This window comes from Rhincodon typus, chromosome 13 (genome assembly GCF_021869965.1).
Source record: "Rhincodon typus isolate 14 chromosome 13, sRhiTyp1.1, whole genome shotgun sequence".
In the NCBI taxonomy this organism is placed as follows: Eukaryota; Metazoa; Chordata; class Chondrichthyes; order Orectolobiformes; family Rhincodontidae; genus Rhincodon; species Rhincodon typus.
The window spans coordinates 5,618,065-5,637,235 of record NC_063344.1 but is presented as its reverse complement, the minus strand read 5'-3'; the positions used below and the strand labels follow the sequence as shown (position 1 = coordinate 5,637,235).

General features: G+C 42.1%; 1 protein-coding gene across 1 annotated transcript; it reads right to left on the bottom strand.

Annotated features, from left to right (window-relative positions):
- Positions 1 to 12,932: 12,932 nt before the first annotated feature.
- chst2b (carbohydrate (N-acetylglucosamine-6-O) sulfotransferase 2b) lies at positions 12,933 to 17,351 on the bottom strand. Its single transcript, XM_048604749.1, has one exon. It carries the CDS (start codon positions 16,815 to 16,817, stop codon positions 15,552 to 15,554), a length of 1,266 nt encoding a protein of 421 aa, XP_048460706.1. The 5' UTR covers positions 16,818 to 17,351; the 3' UTR covers positions 12,933 to 15,551.
- Between the last annotated feature and the right edge of the window lie 1,820 nt (positions 17,352 to 19,171).

Sequence of the window (19,171 nt, the reverse complement as noted above, 5' to 3'; positions counted from 1 at the left end):
TTTATCTTGATGAGCACAGAAGAAGAAAAGGTAAAAGGAATTAGATGCACCTAGACAATCAGTTTGTAACAAAAATATCAAGTGCAGGAAATAAGACAATAAGTCAGACAACGTCTGTGGAGAGAGGAAAGCCAGGCTAACGCTTCACGTTAATTCACTTTTGTCTAAATCAGCACTTGGTGTGCAGGAGTTACAGAGGTTGATCTTATAATGGAACCAAATTAGCAATCAGTAACTTGGCAAGTTTCAGCATTTACTATTTTGACTCCTTGATATTTCCAAGTTCAAAGCTGATCAAAGCTGTTCCACCAAATATTAGTGTTTTTCTTAACGAGCCTCCAGTCTCTTTCGAGTGAGATTTTAAACTAAGGATTCAGCCAACTTCTCATTGCAAAAGTCTTGAAGAAGAGAAGGAAGTTATCCCTACAATCCTGGTCAATATCTATACCTCACTCAACATTACTACAACAGATTATTCCATTATTTGCTTCCTGCTGTTTGTGGGATCCTACTTTGTGTAAATCAGACAGCGCTGCAAATAAAACTTCCTTTTCATAAAGGATTTCAAACATTTCTTGATAAAAGCATCATCTTTTACCACTGAATAACCTTTTTTGTATTCTAATATGGTTTGTCATATGCCATCTCTGATTACAACGTAAATTGGACGTATTTCTTTCAGAAAGTAACATCTTGGTTTACAGTGCAAGAGTAATTTGATATGTTACAGCAGTGACCACACTTCAAAAGGCAGCTGTAAAGTGCTTTTGGTTGTCCTGAGGAACTGAAAAGGTAAAAGGAAATTCTATTGGTTTTCCTTTCCTGTTTAATGGATGGCATTTTTTTTAGCAACTGCTGTAATAAGTTTAAAATTAATAAGTATTTATTTGAATTTATTAATTAAAATATTGTATTAAAATTGCATTTCTGTGAACAGAATAATGTTATCCATATGACATTCTTTCCACAAGAAATGATAATCTTGAGGTAGGAAGTGGACACTTTCTTATCGATCTATGTTAGAACTCTTGACAGCCCCAGGCCAGATATTATCAGAATACACTGACATTTACTGTAATTAAAATGAGCTTGTGTTTTCTATCCATTTGCTGTCATCATAAACTCTTCCTAAATTTTTATATTTATTCAAAATTAACAATAATTCAGTTTATCAGCAACTTCGAACAATAACTTGTTCCAGATTTTCCATTCCAATCAAAAACATTTAGTGTCATCAATGAAATGTCAACTAAAATTGAAATCAGACAGAAACATAAAAAAGGATTTCAGAGGATGCACTTGGTTTCTGATAAAAAAGAACATTCTGATAAAGAAACATTATCTTTTACTACCAAGTGATCTCTTGGTATTCTAATTGTTTGCCATGCTGAATATAATGCAAATTAAATACATTTCTATCAGAAATAACATCTAAGTAATTTGAGACTTAAATGTCCTTTCTGCATAAGCTAACATGCTGGCGCAGCAAGCAAATGAGAAAGAAAATGGTATATTGGCCTTTATGACTAAAGGGTTTGAGTATAGAATATAAATGTCTTCCTTTTATTCTATACAACCTTGATGAGACTAAATCTGCAAAAGTTTTTTGTGTCCCCTTGCCTAAGGAAGGATATCTTTGCCATAGAGGGAGTGCAGCATAGGCTCACTCAATTAAATCCTGGGATGACGGGACTGTTAATAATCTAAGTGACCTGAATATAATATACACCATAACAAGGTTGGCATGGGCAGGTGGGGTGCATTGTAGTTAGGACTGTGCTGGTTACGAGGGGCCGAGTCTGTGGAGTCAGACGTTATTTATAAATTACTTTATTTAGAAGGTGAAAAGGAAGGGGAGGAGGTTTGGGTGGGGGCTGGCACATCCCTCAAGGGCATCCTGTGTGCATTGGGAGCACCACACCACCCAGGTGTTGTTTCCCACCAGGCCTCCAAAGCCCACTTCCGAACCCCTCACAAACCCTCCCTCGGTTTTCTTATTCACTCGGAGGGTATGTTTATCTCTGGCGGGGCCAGCATTTATTGCCCGTCCCTAGTTGCCCCCTTGAGAAGGTGGTGGTGAGCTGCCTTCTTTAACCACTGCAGTCCAGGTGCTGTAGGTTGACCCACAATGCCCTTAGGAAGGGAATTCCAGGATGTTGACGTCATTTTTGACTTCCCAGCTCATCCTCAGCCACAGTCTGGTCTGGGTTTGAATGTAATTCTTAGTAATTTGGGCCTGGAATGCACTACCTGGAAGAGTGGTGAAGATAGGTTTGATCCAGATAATCAAGGACATTGATAATTTGAACAGACGCAATGTGCAAGATTACAGGGAGTAGGCTGCAGAATGGCACAAAGTCATAATGCTCATTTTGAAATCCAGTGCAGACATGATAGGCGAAACAGACCTCTCCTACATCATAATAATTCCAAGATCAGACTGGTCAGTCTTGTGGACAGGACTGAGGGACTGATGTCTGGCCCTCACCTCCTCAAGGGGTGTGGCACAAACCATTCTCGGGGAGGGGTATAGGGGGCAAAGTGACCCTCCCTTCAATCAATTTCCACTCATAGGACACCCCTCCAACTTCTTTCAGCAATTAATGAACTCTCAATGAGGGGAAAACATTAATTGATTCCAATTACTGCAAGGTTTTCCCTTTAACTGATCAATTATCTATGAGACAGTTGAAGATCAATCTCTTTAGAAGATATTACTAAAATAATTTGCAGATGCACTCTGGAAGCTACACAAGATGATTGTCTGGTCCCTGGGTTATCATAAAACACCACAATACTCTCAATATTTAATATTCAACTGATTACAAATTAATTGATTAACTGAAGGATTAAATTATTTGAATGGATCAAGGTGACAGCTATTTGGCTGCATTAAGAACAGGGTTGTTTATTTTGTCACAATAATGATATTTTTTATTCATTCACGGAATAAATACATCGCTGGCTAGGCCAGTATTTATTGCCCATCCCTAATTGCCCAGAGGAGGGCAATTAAGAATCAACCACATTTCTGTGAGTCCAGAGTCACATGTAGGCCCGGTCAGATAAGGATGGCAGTTTTCTTTCCTGAAGGACGTTAGTGATCCAGATGGGCTTCTTTGATAATCAGCAATGGATTCATGGTCACCATTAGACTCTTAATCCCAGATTTACACTGAATTCAAATTCTGTCACCTGATTCAGACCAGGGTCCTCAGAACATTACCTGGGTCTCTGATTGACAGTTCAGCAATAATAAGACTAGGCTTTCACTTTCCTGTTTAAATTTGAAATTGAAATTTGAACTATCAATTTTCAAATTTCCTCATCTGATTTTAATCTGGGAGTTATGTGGACTAAAATAGTTTAAAAGAAAACACTGATTTAAGCTGATCATGCAATCGCCTCGCCATTGTCTGTTTTATTTATGTGTAGGATGTGGGTGTCACTGGCTGGTATTTATTATTCATCACTAGTTGGCCTTGCAAAGGTGGTGGTGAGCTGCTTTCTTAGACTGCTGTTGCCTATATGCTGTAGGTAGACCCACAATGCCCTGATGGAGGGAATTCCGGCGACACTGAAGGAATAGTGATATATTTCCGAGTCAAGAAGGTGAGTGGCTTGGAGGGGAATTTTCAGGGGGTGTTGTTCCCATGTGTCTACTGCCTTTGTCTTTCTGATCCTGGGTTTGGAAGGTGCTGTCTAAGGACCCTTGATGAATTTCTGCAGTGCTTGTAGATAGTGGAGGAACTGAATGTCTGTGGATGTGGTGCCAATCAGGTTGGGTCCATGATGGATCCAATGTAAGATAAAGACAGACTGAGCCAAAATTCACATTTATCAAAAGCCATGAAGCACTAACATCTCAGAAATAGCAAGAGCTGCAGATGACCGAGTCAGAGATTTAACTTATACCTTTATGCAAATTTCCACATTCTGGAGATGGAACAGCATCTACTATTAGCAAATAGAACAACATAACCTGTGCTAGCAGGTTGCATAAAAACAATCTTGTATTTCAAGTAACTGCATGGATAGCATGGTGGCTCAGTGGTTAGCACAGCTGCCTCACAGCACCAGGGACCTGGGTTTGATTCCTCCCTTTAGCGAGTGACTATGTGGTGTTTGCACATTCTCCTCATGTCTGCATGGGTTTCCTGCAGGTGCTCCAGGTTTCCTCTCACAGTCCAAAGGTGTGCTGCTTAGGTGGACTGGCCATGGTAAATTAACTAATAGTGTCCAAGGATGTGCAGGCTAGGTGGGTTAGCCATGGGGAAATGCAGGGTTACTGGGATAGGGTGAGGGCATGAGACTGGGTGAGCGTGCTCTTCAGAGGGTCAGTGTGGACTCAATGGGCCTAATGACCTGCTTCCACACTGTAGGGATTCTATGATAGAGCAAAGGAGATGGATTTGTGACTGAAAGATGTTGGACAAAGATTTTCTTCTCAGGCTCTCAAGCAGAAAAAGTATTCAGTGACAACATAAACTGAGGAGAAATGCCTGGTTACAGAGAACTGAAGGATATCTGAGATGTTCACTACTGCTAAGGATGCAAGACCTTAAACTACTGTAGCCTCGAGTTAAAACCTTCACACCTTAATGACACTTGAGGATTTAAACTCTTTTGTATTGGATACTATCCCTACTTTTCTTTGTACCTGAGTGTCTTTGTGTCTATTATTTTCCCAAGGTTAGCAGATAATAAAATTGCTTTTTCTTTCATTGATGAAAACCTTCCAACAGATTCCTTCCTGACACGATGGACTCAGGTAAAGACATTTGTGTTACAGAGAAGTATAGTCTTGTGTTGAAAAGAACATAAAGTATTTGTTGCAGACAACTGAGAAGGTTGAAGAGAGAGGAGCTGATTCACTCCTTCTCAACTAATCATAAACCACATGAATGCAGCAAAATTGTTCAGTGGATTCAAATGAAATGTTGTTTAATTGGAAGAAAGTGATTTCCACCAATTGAGCAACCCAAAATGGTTTGAGATGATTAAATTGCAAACGTTACTTAATTTTGATATAATCAGCCAAAGCTGTGGGTCTTTATTTGGTTCTGCTCTTGACTAACTACATGTGTCTTCTTGCTCCTATTTTATTCCTCACCTTCTTCTTTATTTTCAATCCTACCCCACATGAGTCAGGAGAATGAAGGCTACCCCTCCCTCTACATCTTGTTCCAGAAAATATGCTGAATCATCTTACTGTAACCAACACTACTGGAGGTAATCTTCTGAAATTTTGCTCACTTACTTAGCACAGCAAAGATTTAACACCATGTATTGCTGTCCCTTCTCACAATGCATATTTGTTATGGACAGAAAGTTTGACATTGTTCCAATCTAATTTCTCCCTTGTGTCTAAATTGTAGTAAACTTGAAGCTGTCTGCATTCAGCTAGCTAACACCACAAACTTGAACAGTGCTTTTGGTCAATAGAAGGATATTTCCACAAAATTGAGCCATTTACCTGACAGATGACTATGACATTGAGCACGTAGAGTAATTAATATCCTATTTTGTAGATTTTGCATTTACCTTTTCTATGTAATGTGGGCTGAAATATTCCTGGAGTTCCTGCCACACTTTCATAAGGTAATGGCAGTGTAGCAGGAATAACTCTGAGGAATTTCCAGAAAATGTTGATGAAATTTCCCTTTTTGATGTTTGGCCACATGAAATTGCACACACCTCTCCATAATGGTAAACCTAGCAATTCAGCTTTCTTCCATGTAACCACCTGATGCTTTACTTTAATGACAAAAACAAAATCGGGATACAATTACAAATACAAACCTGAATCTTGCTATTCCAAAGCAAGAGATGTTAATACAAAGCATATAGTAACAACATTTATTAAACAATGTTGTGCATTAGCCTTTCAAAAGACAAAACTTAATTGTGTCTTTATTACATACCAAATATCAGATACAGATTGTTCACAAATTTGTTTGTTATTGGCATAGCTTTTCCACCTAAACTTTTGAGAAATTCGGCAGCAGAAGTACACCTTCCAGCAGTTTACATCATCAAACAACTGTTCAAATTATCATTCTTTTGGCGTTGGCAGAATGTGAATTAAAAACAATTTTAAAATTTTACATGCGTATTCTCAGTACTTGCAAAAGGCAGTAGTCCAGTTGTCAAAGAATAAAGGATTTATTGCTGAACTTCTTTCAGAATTTCTTTTTAAATGTTTTTACATTTCTGCACTGTCCTGATCAAACTAGTCCACTGCAAATGTTTCTTTACACTGGACCATTTTTGCTACAAGTTCACATGACCTCTTCATACCTTCTAAATCTCAATGGTTTGTTACTTTGTATTGTTAAATTATTATTTATTATTATGTTTGACTTCATTTTTAATGCCATTATAGAAGTAAATACTTTTTAGCAGATGATTTTGGAGCTTGAAAAGAAAGACATTAAAGTATTGCAATCTGAGATTGTCACTTCTTATAAAGATTATGTAAAACAGTATTGTTTTGCAGCTTGAAGATCTAAGAACTTTGTAAAATGGATGTCGTGTAATCCTGTCAACCAAATCCCATCTGGTTCACAAATGTCCTTTGGGGAGAGAAATCTGCCATCCTTACCTGGTCTGGCCTACATATGTCGCCAGACCCACAACAATGTGGTTGACTCTTAACTGCCCTCTGGGATGGACAATAAACGCTGACCTGGCCAGCAAAGCCCACATCCCATAAATGCATAAAAGAACGCTCTAATATACCATGGCATTTATCATATTCCTTGTCTGTAACTGTGACTATTCCTACTACAAGAGCCTTTCTTGTAAACCAAAGCTACTTCCTTGCAATGGTGTAGCTGTAAGATGTATAGATCTAACTGTTCAATCAAGAGGAATTTTGATCATCTGAGTCCATGGATCATTGGCAGTCAGTTCTGTGACTTTAGATAACTATTGTGCCAGGATCGTTGCCAAGTTGGCACCTGAAGGGAGGCAGCTCACATCATACAATGGCAATTATTAAAACTTTTGTCAGTGCAGTGTTAAAATAATTTAAAAATTCAACTTTTTCTCATTTAATCTATTATCACCCTTATTTTGCAACAAAATTAGCAGTTAGGAGAACTGCATGGAGAAGAAAAAATTACAAAATTTTAAAGACTTTCCCATTCATAGAATAAACTTGGAATTTTAATACTTTATGTTGGGAAACTCTCTCAAACAATTTGGAAAAGTTACAAAACTGAAGATCCCAACAACACAAACACCGCTGTAAGAACCTACCTCAAAGGCAGAAACAGAACCAACAGTCTATGCCGCTATATATTTTATATATTCTGCCACTTTCTTTAAAATTAATATTGTTATCTAGGCCTTAGTCTGATGAGTTTACAAATTATGGGCTATTTACTCATCTCAGTTAAAATGGCTTATGTGGTAAGCCTCTATAACTCTAAGATAACTTCCAGTGAAGTAGGATTACTGTAGCTTGGTGTTTGTTGTTCGGCATACACGTGATGGGCTGAAGGGTCTGTTTCTACGCTGTATGACACAATGATTCTACTAAGTAGGATTTAACCAGTGATGATAACACCACAATAGAAAAATTATACAGCGACATGTAAAATGCTAAATGTTCAAAGTTAAAAGGAAAAGATCAAAGTTAAAAGTAAAAGTTAAAAGGAAAAATTGCCAGTAGTCTCAATGTAATATATGCAACAGACAATTTGTACACAAATAATTGGTGTTTATACCACGTACAATGAGACAATGTGCACTGTTGCTGACAGTGAATACTGTAAGGATAGCTTTAATAAATTGGTAGAAGTCCCTATATAGTTACAATAACAAACTGCAATCTATTTGAAGCAGAATAACACCACAGGATGGTATAAGGAGGTTTTATTAAGTGATGTAATTTACAGTTGCAGAGTTTGGCATGAACGAGCTGTCAATTTCAACAACAGTTTCTGCTGGTACAGGTTGGCTTCTTTAGCTCTGGTCTATACATTAGGGAGCGCTTACATTCAAAGCTGTCAGCACCACAGCTTTTAAAAGCAATCATTTTGTAAAACTGATTATTAGACTCAAAATAAAAACAAAACACAAATTTTCTTCACAAACTAGATTACCTCAGTTGCTGACCAGGTAAATGCACTAACTGCACAACACTGAATCACACAAACAAGGAAAGGATGAGTTCTGATAAACTTGGCCAGATGGATGTAACTGATCTCGTTCATGGGTTTGTTGAAGGAGGTCTCAGTAAATTGTCAGAAGTGTGAGATAGTGTAAAAAAATCAGAGAGAATTGTCTGTGGTAATCATTATAAGGATTCAGAAGAGATTTACGAGGATGTTGCCAGGTCTGGAGGGTTTGAGTTGTAAAGAAATGCTGGATAGGCTGGGACCTCTCCCACTGTAGTGTAGGAGGCTGAGAGGTGACCTGATATTGGTTAATAAAATCATGAAGGGTATAGATAGGATTAATGGTAGGAGTCTTTTCCCTAGGGTGGGAAATTTCAAGATTAGGGGGCATATTTTTTAAGGTGAGAGGAGAGAGATTTTAAAAAGACATGAGAGGTCAATGTTTTGCACAGAGAGTGGTTTGCATGTGGAATGAACTTCCTGAGGAAATGGTAGATGCAAGTAAAATTGCAACATTTAGAAGACACTTAGTTAAGTACACAGATAGGAAAGGTTTAGAAGGATATGGGCCAGGAGCAGGCAGGTGGTACTAGTTTTGTTTCGGATTATGTTTAGCATGGACTGATTGGATCAAAGGGTCTGTTTCCGTGCTGTATGACTCTATCCAGCAATCCTCAATGGGAGTTCTAATTATGAAAGATGATTATGAAAGGTGACAACGGTCAGACTTAAATGCAATCAAACAATACATTCATGTTCATTGTGAAGCCTCTTATATTGAAATATTTCTTAGGTGGGTGGAGTCAAAAGCTGCAGATATCCACCTAACAGTCCTACAAATTTTTTTATTCAGGAAGGGGAGGAAAACCTAAAGAAATGCTCACAAAACAAGCCAACCAACTAAAAGTCAATCATTTGATGGCTCAAAATCCAATTAAACAATTGTTTGTCCAATTGATTGTATTTTGACTGTGCAAATTATTGTTTAGTGCTACAAAAATTCAGATTTTTAATGTTTAGAAATGAAAATATAAGAAATATAAAATTATTAAGTATTCAATAATTAAGTGATAAATCACATGAATGAAGGCAAAACACTGCAGATGCTGGAAATTGAAATAAGCACAGAGAATGCTGGAGAAACTCAGCAGGTCTGGCAGCATTTGTGGAGAGAGAAACAGTGTCAACAGTTTGACTCTAGCGTGACCCTTCTTCAGAACTCTAATTGTTGTCTTAACTGAAAAAATACTTTCAACTGTTTACCACAAAAACATGTCCTTGGTATGCATGAGCAATCTTGATCGAGTTCTTTATCCAATTTGCAGTAGCCCTGTGATGCAGCTCCTTGCAACCCTGCGTCCGAGGCAGAAGATCTGGATTCACATCCACTCCAGGAACTGATGGCCAGAGAAGGTGTGTTCAAAATTCCAGCGACAAGATTGAGTACCAAATCTGAAAATCCTTCCAACAGACGCCAATGGCAGGGAGATTTCTGGCCAGCCACGTCATGCAAAGAGAATTGAAGCCTCTACCATTCCCTGCCCGCTTGACGTACGAAAACAATTTGGATCAGTCAGGAATTGAACAATAGATGCTGGTCTAGCCAGTGACACCCACACCCCACGAATGAATAAAACAAAAATTTCACTGGAGTTTACAAGAATTGGTTGGTGGGGGGGGGGCGCGGTGGTCTTACAGCAACCCACGAAATCCTAACAGACTAGACAGGGTAAATGCAGGAATTTGCCATCAGTCAACTCCAGGTTTTTTATTTAGTGATGATGAAAGATTGGAAATGTGATGGAATACATGCAGTGACTAGACATTCTCCCATTGGAAATAGTCTGCACTGGCACTTTAGTGAACATTACGTTTCAATTATCTGAATGTTTTCCAGGTCTTGCTGTATGTGGACATGACCTGCTCTGTTGTTTGAGGAACTGTGAATGGAATGTAACACTGTGCAATCATCAGCCAATATAAACACACAGAACAAACCTTAGCTATCAATTAACTTTGGATTTGTAACTAGAAATAACAAGACGAGTACTGAAATAACAGAGGAACAGTGAATCCTGGTTGTGTCAAGCAGGTTCTGGGTATTATAAATTATGTACTTGATATCTTCTGCATGTAACCTCTTGAATCTAAAATCAAATTCTTAATGACTGATGCCCCAAACCTCTTGTTTCTGCATTTTGTTTTGGTCACCTGGAGAGAGAAATATGCCTTGTCCAACCATGTTTCAGGGGTGCCTGCAGATGATGCTTAATTTGTATTTATATAGCCAAAGGTGCACATATTTTTTTTTAAAGCTGCAATGTTTCGCTTCTTCTCAGATGTGCTCCTAGGCAGTTCTCTCACACACAGAGTCATAGAAATGTACAGCATGGAAACATACCTTTCAGTCCAACTTGTCCATGCGGACCAGATATCCCAGATAAATCTAGTCCCATTTGCCAGCATTTGGTCCATATCCCTCTAAACCTTCCAGATATCTTTTAAGTGTTGTATCAGCCTCCACCACTTCCTCTGGCAGCTCATTCCATACATGCACCACCCTCTCCGTTAAAACGTTGCCCCTTACAAATCTTTCCCCTCTCACCTTAAACCTATGTCCTCTAGTTTTTTGACTCCCCACCCCAGGGAAAAGACCTTGTCTATTCACCCTGTCCATGCCCCTCATGAGTTTATAAACCTTTATAATGTCACCCCTCAGCCTCCAATGCTCCAGGGAAAATAGCTCCAGCCTATTCAGCCTCTCCCTGTAGCTTAAACCCTCCAACCCTGGCAACTTCCTGGTAAATCTTTTCTGAACCATTTCAAGTTTCACAAAATCCTTCCCATAGCAGGGAGACCAGAATTGCATACAGTATTCGAAAAGTGGCCTAACCAATGTCCAGTACACCCTCAACATAACCCTCCCAACTCCTATACTCAAAGCACTGACCAATAAAGGCGAGCATACCAAATGCCTTCTTCACCACCCTCTCTACCTGCAACTCTACTTTCAAGGAACTATGAACCTGCACCCCAAGGTCTCTGTTCAGCAACATTCCCCAGGACCTTACCACTAAGTGTGTAAGTCCTGCCCTGATTTGCTTTTCCTAAATGCAGCACCTCACATTTATCTAAAATAAACTCCATCTGTCACTCTTCGACCCATTGGCCCATCTGATCAAGATCCCATTGTACTCTGAGGTAACCTTCTTTGCTGGCCACTGCACCTCCAATTTTATCATCATCTGCAAACTTACTAACCATACCTCTTATGTTCACATCCAAATAATTAACAATAGTTCTGCAAGACAGTAATATGGAAATGTTTCCACTGAATAGCTGTGTAGTACAAAACTTGGTGTGGAATATTTTTTAGATAGAACATGATCCTACAAATTTTCAAAGAAACAAAACATTCAAAGGCCACCTCAAATTATTTACTTTGTTATAATCTGTCACATACTTGACAGGCGTGTATCAAATTCCATCTGTGTTACGTAAGGTAAACTGCATTGGCAGAAATATGTGGGTTATGATACAATACAAAACTGCTTAAAAGTGTTGCAAATTTTGAGGAATTTATCGTTAAACAATTCTACAACTGATAGTTTGCAACATTTCCTTTAATATTGTTACAAAATGAGGTGCAATAAATACATGTTTGAACAGGTAATCTATTATTACATTTTTTTTTCCTTTATATCAGCAAAATAAATCCCAGCATCACTTGTTCATCAATTCACATTGCACAAAATCACTGCATACAATCAATGTAAACTGACATCTATTGCTTTCCCCCATAAAACCTTTGCCAGCAAAAATGAAAAGAGGCATGAACTCAAGTTTGTATACATGCACAATAAAACAGCATACTCCAAAGCAGTGTGAAAAGGGCTGGGGGGCATTTGCGGCCTGCCACCTGTGCCCCTCAGCTGATGTGCTGTTCAGTCAGCTCCCACTGACAGTCTATTTTGTTCCGCCCTAAAGTTAAAAGCTGCTGTGTCTCATTGTCTTACAAAAGGTGAACGGGAATTTAAGTGCAAAAAGTGGGAGAGGGTCCTATTAAAAACAAATCATTGGTCCCATGGATTTTCCCCTTCTTTGGGGAATGCTAGCTCACCTTCATTTTATAACTTCCCATTGCGATAGAATTGAAGTTAGCAGCTCTCTGTATGGGCTATTTCAGGCACAGGTCTACATTCTATTAATCTACATTGCAAACTTTCTCAACAGTTACTGATTAACCTTCCCAGGAAAATCCCCAAGTGACAAGCCAAATAACAATGTAAACCACTGTGTTGTTTAGCACCTTCCAGACAGTGTTATTCCATATTCTGAATATAGGTCTTCTTACACTTGTTTCATACTGGGTGTTTTACATAAGAAGCTAAAGTTACACTGCCCACTCATTTCAATGGAACAAGAGCTGGTAGAGATCCACGTGAACAGCAAAGCAACGTTCAGTGCTTGCTTATCTCCGATCATTTTATTTCTAATTGATGAAAAGCAAGTAATGTCTCAGCTGTTGCAATCAATGAAAATAAAATAGTGGTGCAGCAGTCAATTTGCTTTTACTGATTTTCAATAAATCGTTAACTGTTAGTTAAAGAAATTACATCATTTCAGGGTTCCTCCTCCAATAAAAGCAAATTACTGCAGATGTTGGAGATCTGTAACAAAAAAGCAACAAAAATTGCTGGAGAACCTCAGCAGGTCTGGCAGCTTCAGTGGAGAGAGAAACGGAGCTAAAGTTTCAAGTCTGATATGTTTGGAAGAGGTCATACCAGACTTGAAACGTTAACTCCATTTCTCTCTCCACAGATGCTGCCAGACCTGCTGAGGTTCTTCAGCATTCTCTGTGTTTGTTTTACATTCCCTCCTAATTCAGTTTGGACCATTTGATTGACTCAGAGAAGGACCATACACTGCAGTGGTGAATAGCCCAGTCTGGGAGGTGTGATGCACAGAAATGCAGTCACAATAGCTCATTCAGTAACAGGAGTCAGCTAACATTTCTGATGAAGGGTCTAGGCCCAAAACGTCAGCTTTCCTGCTCCTCTGATGCTGCTTGGCCTGCTGTGTTCATCCAGCTCTACACCTTGTTATCTCAGATTCTCCAGCATCTGCAGTTCCTATTATCTCAGCTAACAGTGCATTTTTTTTCTTTTGTATTTCCTTGTTTTTTTAGGGAAGACCTGTTTCTACTAACCCTATTGCAGAAAGATCAATTACTACAGGGGCCAGGTTTAACAGGATGGTCCCTTTCTGTGCTGTAACAGTTCTATGGTTCAACATGAAAGATCATTCCGCTGTCCAAAGTGCCAGACCCTGCTGCAACATTTGGAGCTTCCACTTGCAATAAAAGCAGCTAAGGAGAGAGGGAGACATCAACTGCCTGACTACCGTGACTGTCTGATAACTGTTCAATACAATTTCAACTTCAATCTGAGGGATGAGGCAATTTTCATAACATACAGCTTCTGTTCTGAATCCAAAGCATTATGAAGTCATTTTTACCTTGAGGACATGTCATCAACAGTAGGTACACAGTTCTTGTGCCGACAGCAGGAGGCAATATCCAGAGTTCCAATGACTTCAGATGGACCATTTTTTAAAATATATTTGGCACCTCTTACTCCAACCATCTGAATGCACAGAATTGGTTCAATTTGTTGTCATAATTCTTTTATAAAGCAAGGCAGATCAGCTCCGTGTTGATTCCCAGACTCTGAAATTTATACACTGTCACTCCAAATCGATTACTTGGATTTAAAATTTCTTTAAGTTATTTTTTCCACTGCTATAATCTCTAGGTATTACCGGTATTAACCCATCGCCATTTGCCTGTGCACAAACCGTGAGACTACATTAAAACAGGCCTTAGTTTGGAGAAGTGTTAACTAATGGGTAAACTCCTGAGAACAGAAAGCTGAAGCTGAAAGTCATGTCTCTATTTTAACAGTCTCTCCCAGGATCTCAACTTCACAATAAAGGGACCTCTTAGAATCTGCTTTGTGGTGTACCACCAGCATTGTCACCAGTACAAAAGCATCACTCATTCTACAGTAAGTTTATCCCATTTTAATAATCTGCTGCTGGCCTTCAATGGAAATAGCCTGAGACTGACTTGAAGGCATTTTAAAAATAAAATTACGGAAATGACTTCCAGAGTTCATGCACTGGAGAACTGCATACTATAGCGTTGGCATCAGTGAGATAATTACAAGACTCCTTCAAGGAGATGGTTTTGCATTGTTTCGCCTTAGCCTTTAATTAAAGCAGAAAGTTAGTCTCTGGGTATGTTGCTGCTCAATGTATTTCCTTTCCTCATAAATACTGTACGTTGTAACATTTTGTCAGTAGCCTCACAGAGACTCCAGATAATATACAATAATGCATTAAACATGGCGTCTTGCAACAAATCATGTGCTATGTCAGTTTTGATCTTGGCAAGGTTTCAGTTAGTTTTCTTTCATTTAATGTCTTTTTTTGTAGATTCTTGTACTTGTCTGCACTCACTCTCAGCTATGACATAACATTAATAATGAAAATGTGGGTCAAAAAGGTTTATTTTGCACAGACTACTCTTGTTTGTTCCACACAATCTTGGGGAAGGGAATATGAACCGGCTTATCTGGAATGAACAATCAAGCACAAACAGATAGAAAGGATTCAGAGGTGAGGTGTTCTTTGGCAGTAAAGTACTGTAGTCACAATTCTACTGCCGCATGCCATCAATATAATAGAATACTTCTTTAAATGATAAATTATCAATTTACTCATTCAACCAGACAACTAAAAAGAACAATATATATATGTTCAAAGACCAATGTACAATAACAACTTTAAATCCAAATGATCAAGTATTTCCAATAGCCAACTCAACACGTTGCACCTTTGTCAACATCTGGTGAGGAAAAGACCCCTTAAAATTATTAAGTGACTCATGCATCACCAGCTTTTCAGTGTTATCAGTTATGTGTGCAACTGAGTTAGTGAGAAGTTGTTTGTAAATGTGTTTGAGTAAATGGGATGAAGGCTGTGCCTATGTTATCATGAATGTTGGTGTGAATGTGTGAGAGTAGGTATGTCTGTTTCTGTGTGCCTGTGTGAATGTGCGGGCGTCTGTTAATGGCAGCTTTTGTATGAGAATGTAACGTGTACCAGTGCATGAGAGACATGTCAGTGTGAGAATGTCACTGTGCAAGGGTGTCTGTGTGACTGTGAGGTATGTGGGTGCAGCTCTGAGTGTACCCAAGCACTCCACACAATATAAAAATCCTCTCAAGCACTTGTCTTGTTTTTTTTTTCCCAGACCTGAATCCAAGGATATTCAGAAAGTACACAGGTTGGGATCTGTGCCTGGGCTTCTCTTGGATGTGGGTTTTGATGGAATGAATTTCTGGAGCCCTTCTGCATTTTTGTTCAAAGCCGGATTTTGGTTACAAATGACTTGCTGAAATCCTTGACTTCCTCTGGTGTTTGGACTTTCTCATAGCCCAGCCAATCCATGGCCTGTTGGCAGTATTCCTCCACTTGTTTGATTTGGGAGTACGTCATCTGGGTCCGCCACGCATTGGCAGCCTGGGTGGCGTTTCGGGAAGAAACACTGAAGGGCTTTTTGGAGGAGTAACTGGACCCCATGGTCATGTTGAGCATGAACCTCTCAATGTCCTCACTGACTGACAGGTTAACAAAGTGATACATGTCCTTGAGGTACCTGATGGGGTCTTCCACCAGGTCTTCATAACGCACTACCCTGTAATTGTCCTTCAGCCAGTCTGGTGGCTCCCTCACCATCTGAACAGTCCTGACCATGCTGGTGCAGATCACCTCCAGGGCATTGAGAGCGTGATAATCCACTGCATCCCGCCTGGTCCTCTGGTACCCATCGTACACCTTCAAACGACGCCCCTTGGGATCCTTACTGCGCATCACCTGCAGGCTTTCCCGGATCAGGCCGTTCCTTGACTTGATCCGGGAGCTGGCCACAGCCCTGGGATCCCTGACCAGGTGGATCACCTTGAGGTCGACGAAGGGGTCTTTCATCAGAGGGGCCAAGACATTCAGGTCAAAAATGCGAACGCCCTTGATGACGATGGTGCTGTACTTGTGGCACTCGGCTTCCAGGGAGTCCAGGTGCTGAGGTGGGCACTCGTTCTTGCACACGTGCTCGTCGATGAGGCCCACCTTGTCCTTCCTGTACGCCTTGCAGAGCGGGTAGGAGCAGACCACCTTGTTGCGGGGCGCCCCAAAGATGCCCATGCTGGTGAGGTTGTTGCCCCCGTTGTAGAGCTGGAAGATGGAGAGGTCGCAGCGGTAGAGAAAGCCCAGCATGTCACGGGCCGCCCCTTGCAGAGTGAGGGCATCTCCTGGGTACAGCTTCTGCCAGATGTGCCACATGGGCTCGTAGAGGAAGAAGACATCGGGGTTCTGGTTGAAGAGCTCCCCCACGAAGGAAGAGCCTGATCGCCATGTTGTGAAGACATAGACATGTTGGCGCCTGTTGGAGCTGTTCTGGGGGGGTGAGGGCCGCTGGTGTTCCACTGTGTAACGGAGAGGGTACGGTACATACTTCACCTGGGTGCACTCCTTGGCCCCTTTATAATCGGTAAAGTGTAACATGGTCAACACCAGGAGTAGGATGTAGCCCAGGACCAGCAGAGCTGCCTTCCTGCGGAGCACTTTCATCTTTCCCCGGCTTCCGCTCACTGTGGAAAATGGAAACTAATTCCCATCAGATGCTCAGGCTGGCTCCTCGCATCTTTGCACCAACCTGCTGGCTTCCTGAAAGCAGATGGGTCTCACATCGTGTCCTGGCCAAGGTAAAGGCAGACAGCCTCTCCACACTCCGCTTTTCAAATCTCCCTCAGTCCGGCTCCCATCCGGAGCTGCCCCTCCGAGCTCTCTCTCCCCGTTTTTTTTTCCGGGATAAGATTCTGTTTTTGGCTCTCTCTTTGTTCTCAAGTCTCTTCCGCACCAACAATGAGAGAGAGAGAAAGAGAGGAAATGTTTGCAGCCTCCCTAACGCATTCTCAAAACCAGCTGGAGCCGGGGCTGGCGTCTGGTGCCGCTCTTGCCTCGAAATTTCTGATTTTACCAGCGACTGTTTCCTTCAGTTCCCGATTGCTCTCACCTCGATGGTGAAGCGCTGCCCACCTCCATCACTCTCTCCCCTCCGCACTCCGGTCTTTTACAGCCACTCAGCGGCAGAGAGGCTCCTCTCTCCTCCTCCCCTCTTTCTCCTCCTCTCTCTCTCCCCTCCTTCTCTGCCTCCCCCTCTCCTGCTGTCTCTCCTTTTCTCTCTCTCTTTCTCCCTCCCCCTCTTTCCGTCTCTCCTCCTTCCCCTCTTTCTCCTTCTCTCTCTGCCTCTCCCCGCTCTCCTCCTCTCTCTCCCTCTCCCTTTCCCCGTGTCCTCCTCTCTCTCTCTTGCTTTCCCCCTGTCACTTCCACTCCCTCTCTCCTCTCTCTTTCCCCCGTCTCCTCCTCTCTCCTCCCTCTCACTTTACCCCGTCTCGTCCTTCTCTCTCCCCCTCCCCTTCTCTCTCCCTTTCCCCGTCTCCTCCTCTCTCTCCCTCTCTCTCCCCCGTCTCCTCCTCTCTTCTCCCTCTCCTCCTCTCTCTCTCCCTTTCCCCCTGTCTCCTCCTCTCTCTCTCCCTTTCCTCCTGTCTCCTCCTTTCTCTCTCCCTTTACCCCTCTCTCCTCCTTCTCCCCCTTTTTATTCCTTTCTCCCTGTCCAGTGGCTGATCGCAGCTCCCCCGAACCCCCCGCCTCCCTGAAGCTCGAACGCCGCGGATCTCACGGGGAACCGGGGCACAGCCTCTCCGTCGCTGCCGTCCTCGATCGATGCTGCAACATTCCCTCCTCAGTGCAGTCCCAACAAACAGCAAGAAAAACCCCTCCGCACACAGAGAAGGGGGCACCCCCTGGGGTAGGGACGGGGGAAGGTGTGAGAAGGAGAATGAAGGGAGGGGATGAACTGTTGCTGTTTGTGCCTCCCTGACCCTCTCCAGTGCACAGCCTCTGTGTGTGTGTCTCTGCCTCACACTCACCCCTGTCTCTCACTGTTTAAATCCCGCCCTCTGCTCTCACTCCGATTGGGCTCAGTCTGAATGCTCTTCCTCTGTGGTTAAGTAGCGGCCAACGCTGTCAATCAAAACACAGCCCTTTGGCGACCCCCCCAACCTTCCCTGATTGTAGGGGCTGGCAGGGGAATGGGACTGGCAAGAGGGCGGAGGTGAGAGCTCAGCGACAGGACCCTTGTCTGTCCCATTTAATAAAAAGCACCCTCAGGGAGTCGAACTCCCCACCCCCCGTGTGACATTGCCCTGACATGGCTACACCTTTGTTCAAGTGGGAAAATGTTACCTGGGTAAAAGTTGCTCCCCAGTTGTAGCTGTGTGGGAGCTGCCTATCTCCTCAGCTCCCTGTCCCCTGAGTGCTCTCCTAACCCCGGGTTTATGTCAATACACAGGCAGGCAACTGTGCCAAAAGGTGTACAGTACACCTCACCCTAGCCAAATACACACCACCCACCCACCCACACACACACAGCAACCTCTGCCACAAATAACTCCCTCCGCACAAACACATGCCATTCTGTACATAGCACCCCACACACACCGACCCCCACACATTCCACCAGCCTCCACACAACACCATCCTCACACACACCACCCAAACACACCTCACTCCCCTACAAACACACCATCACCCTGTCTCACACACACACACACCACCCAAACACACCTCACTCCCCTACAAACACACCATCACCCTGTCTCACACACACACCACCCAAATACACCTCACTCCCCTACAAACACACCATCACTCTGTCTCACACACACACCACCCAAACACACCTCACTCCCCTACAAACACACCATCACCCTGTCTCTCACACACACACACACACACGCACACACCACCCAAACACACCTCACTCCCCCTACAAATACACCATCACCCTATCACACACACACACCACCCAAACACACCTCACTCCCCTACAAACACACCAGCACCCTGTCACACACACACAC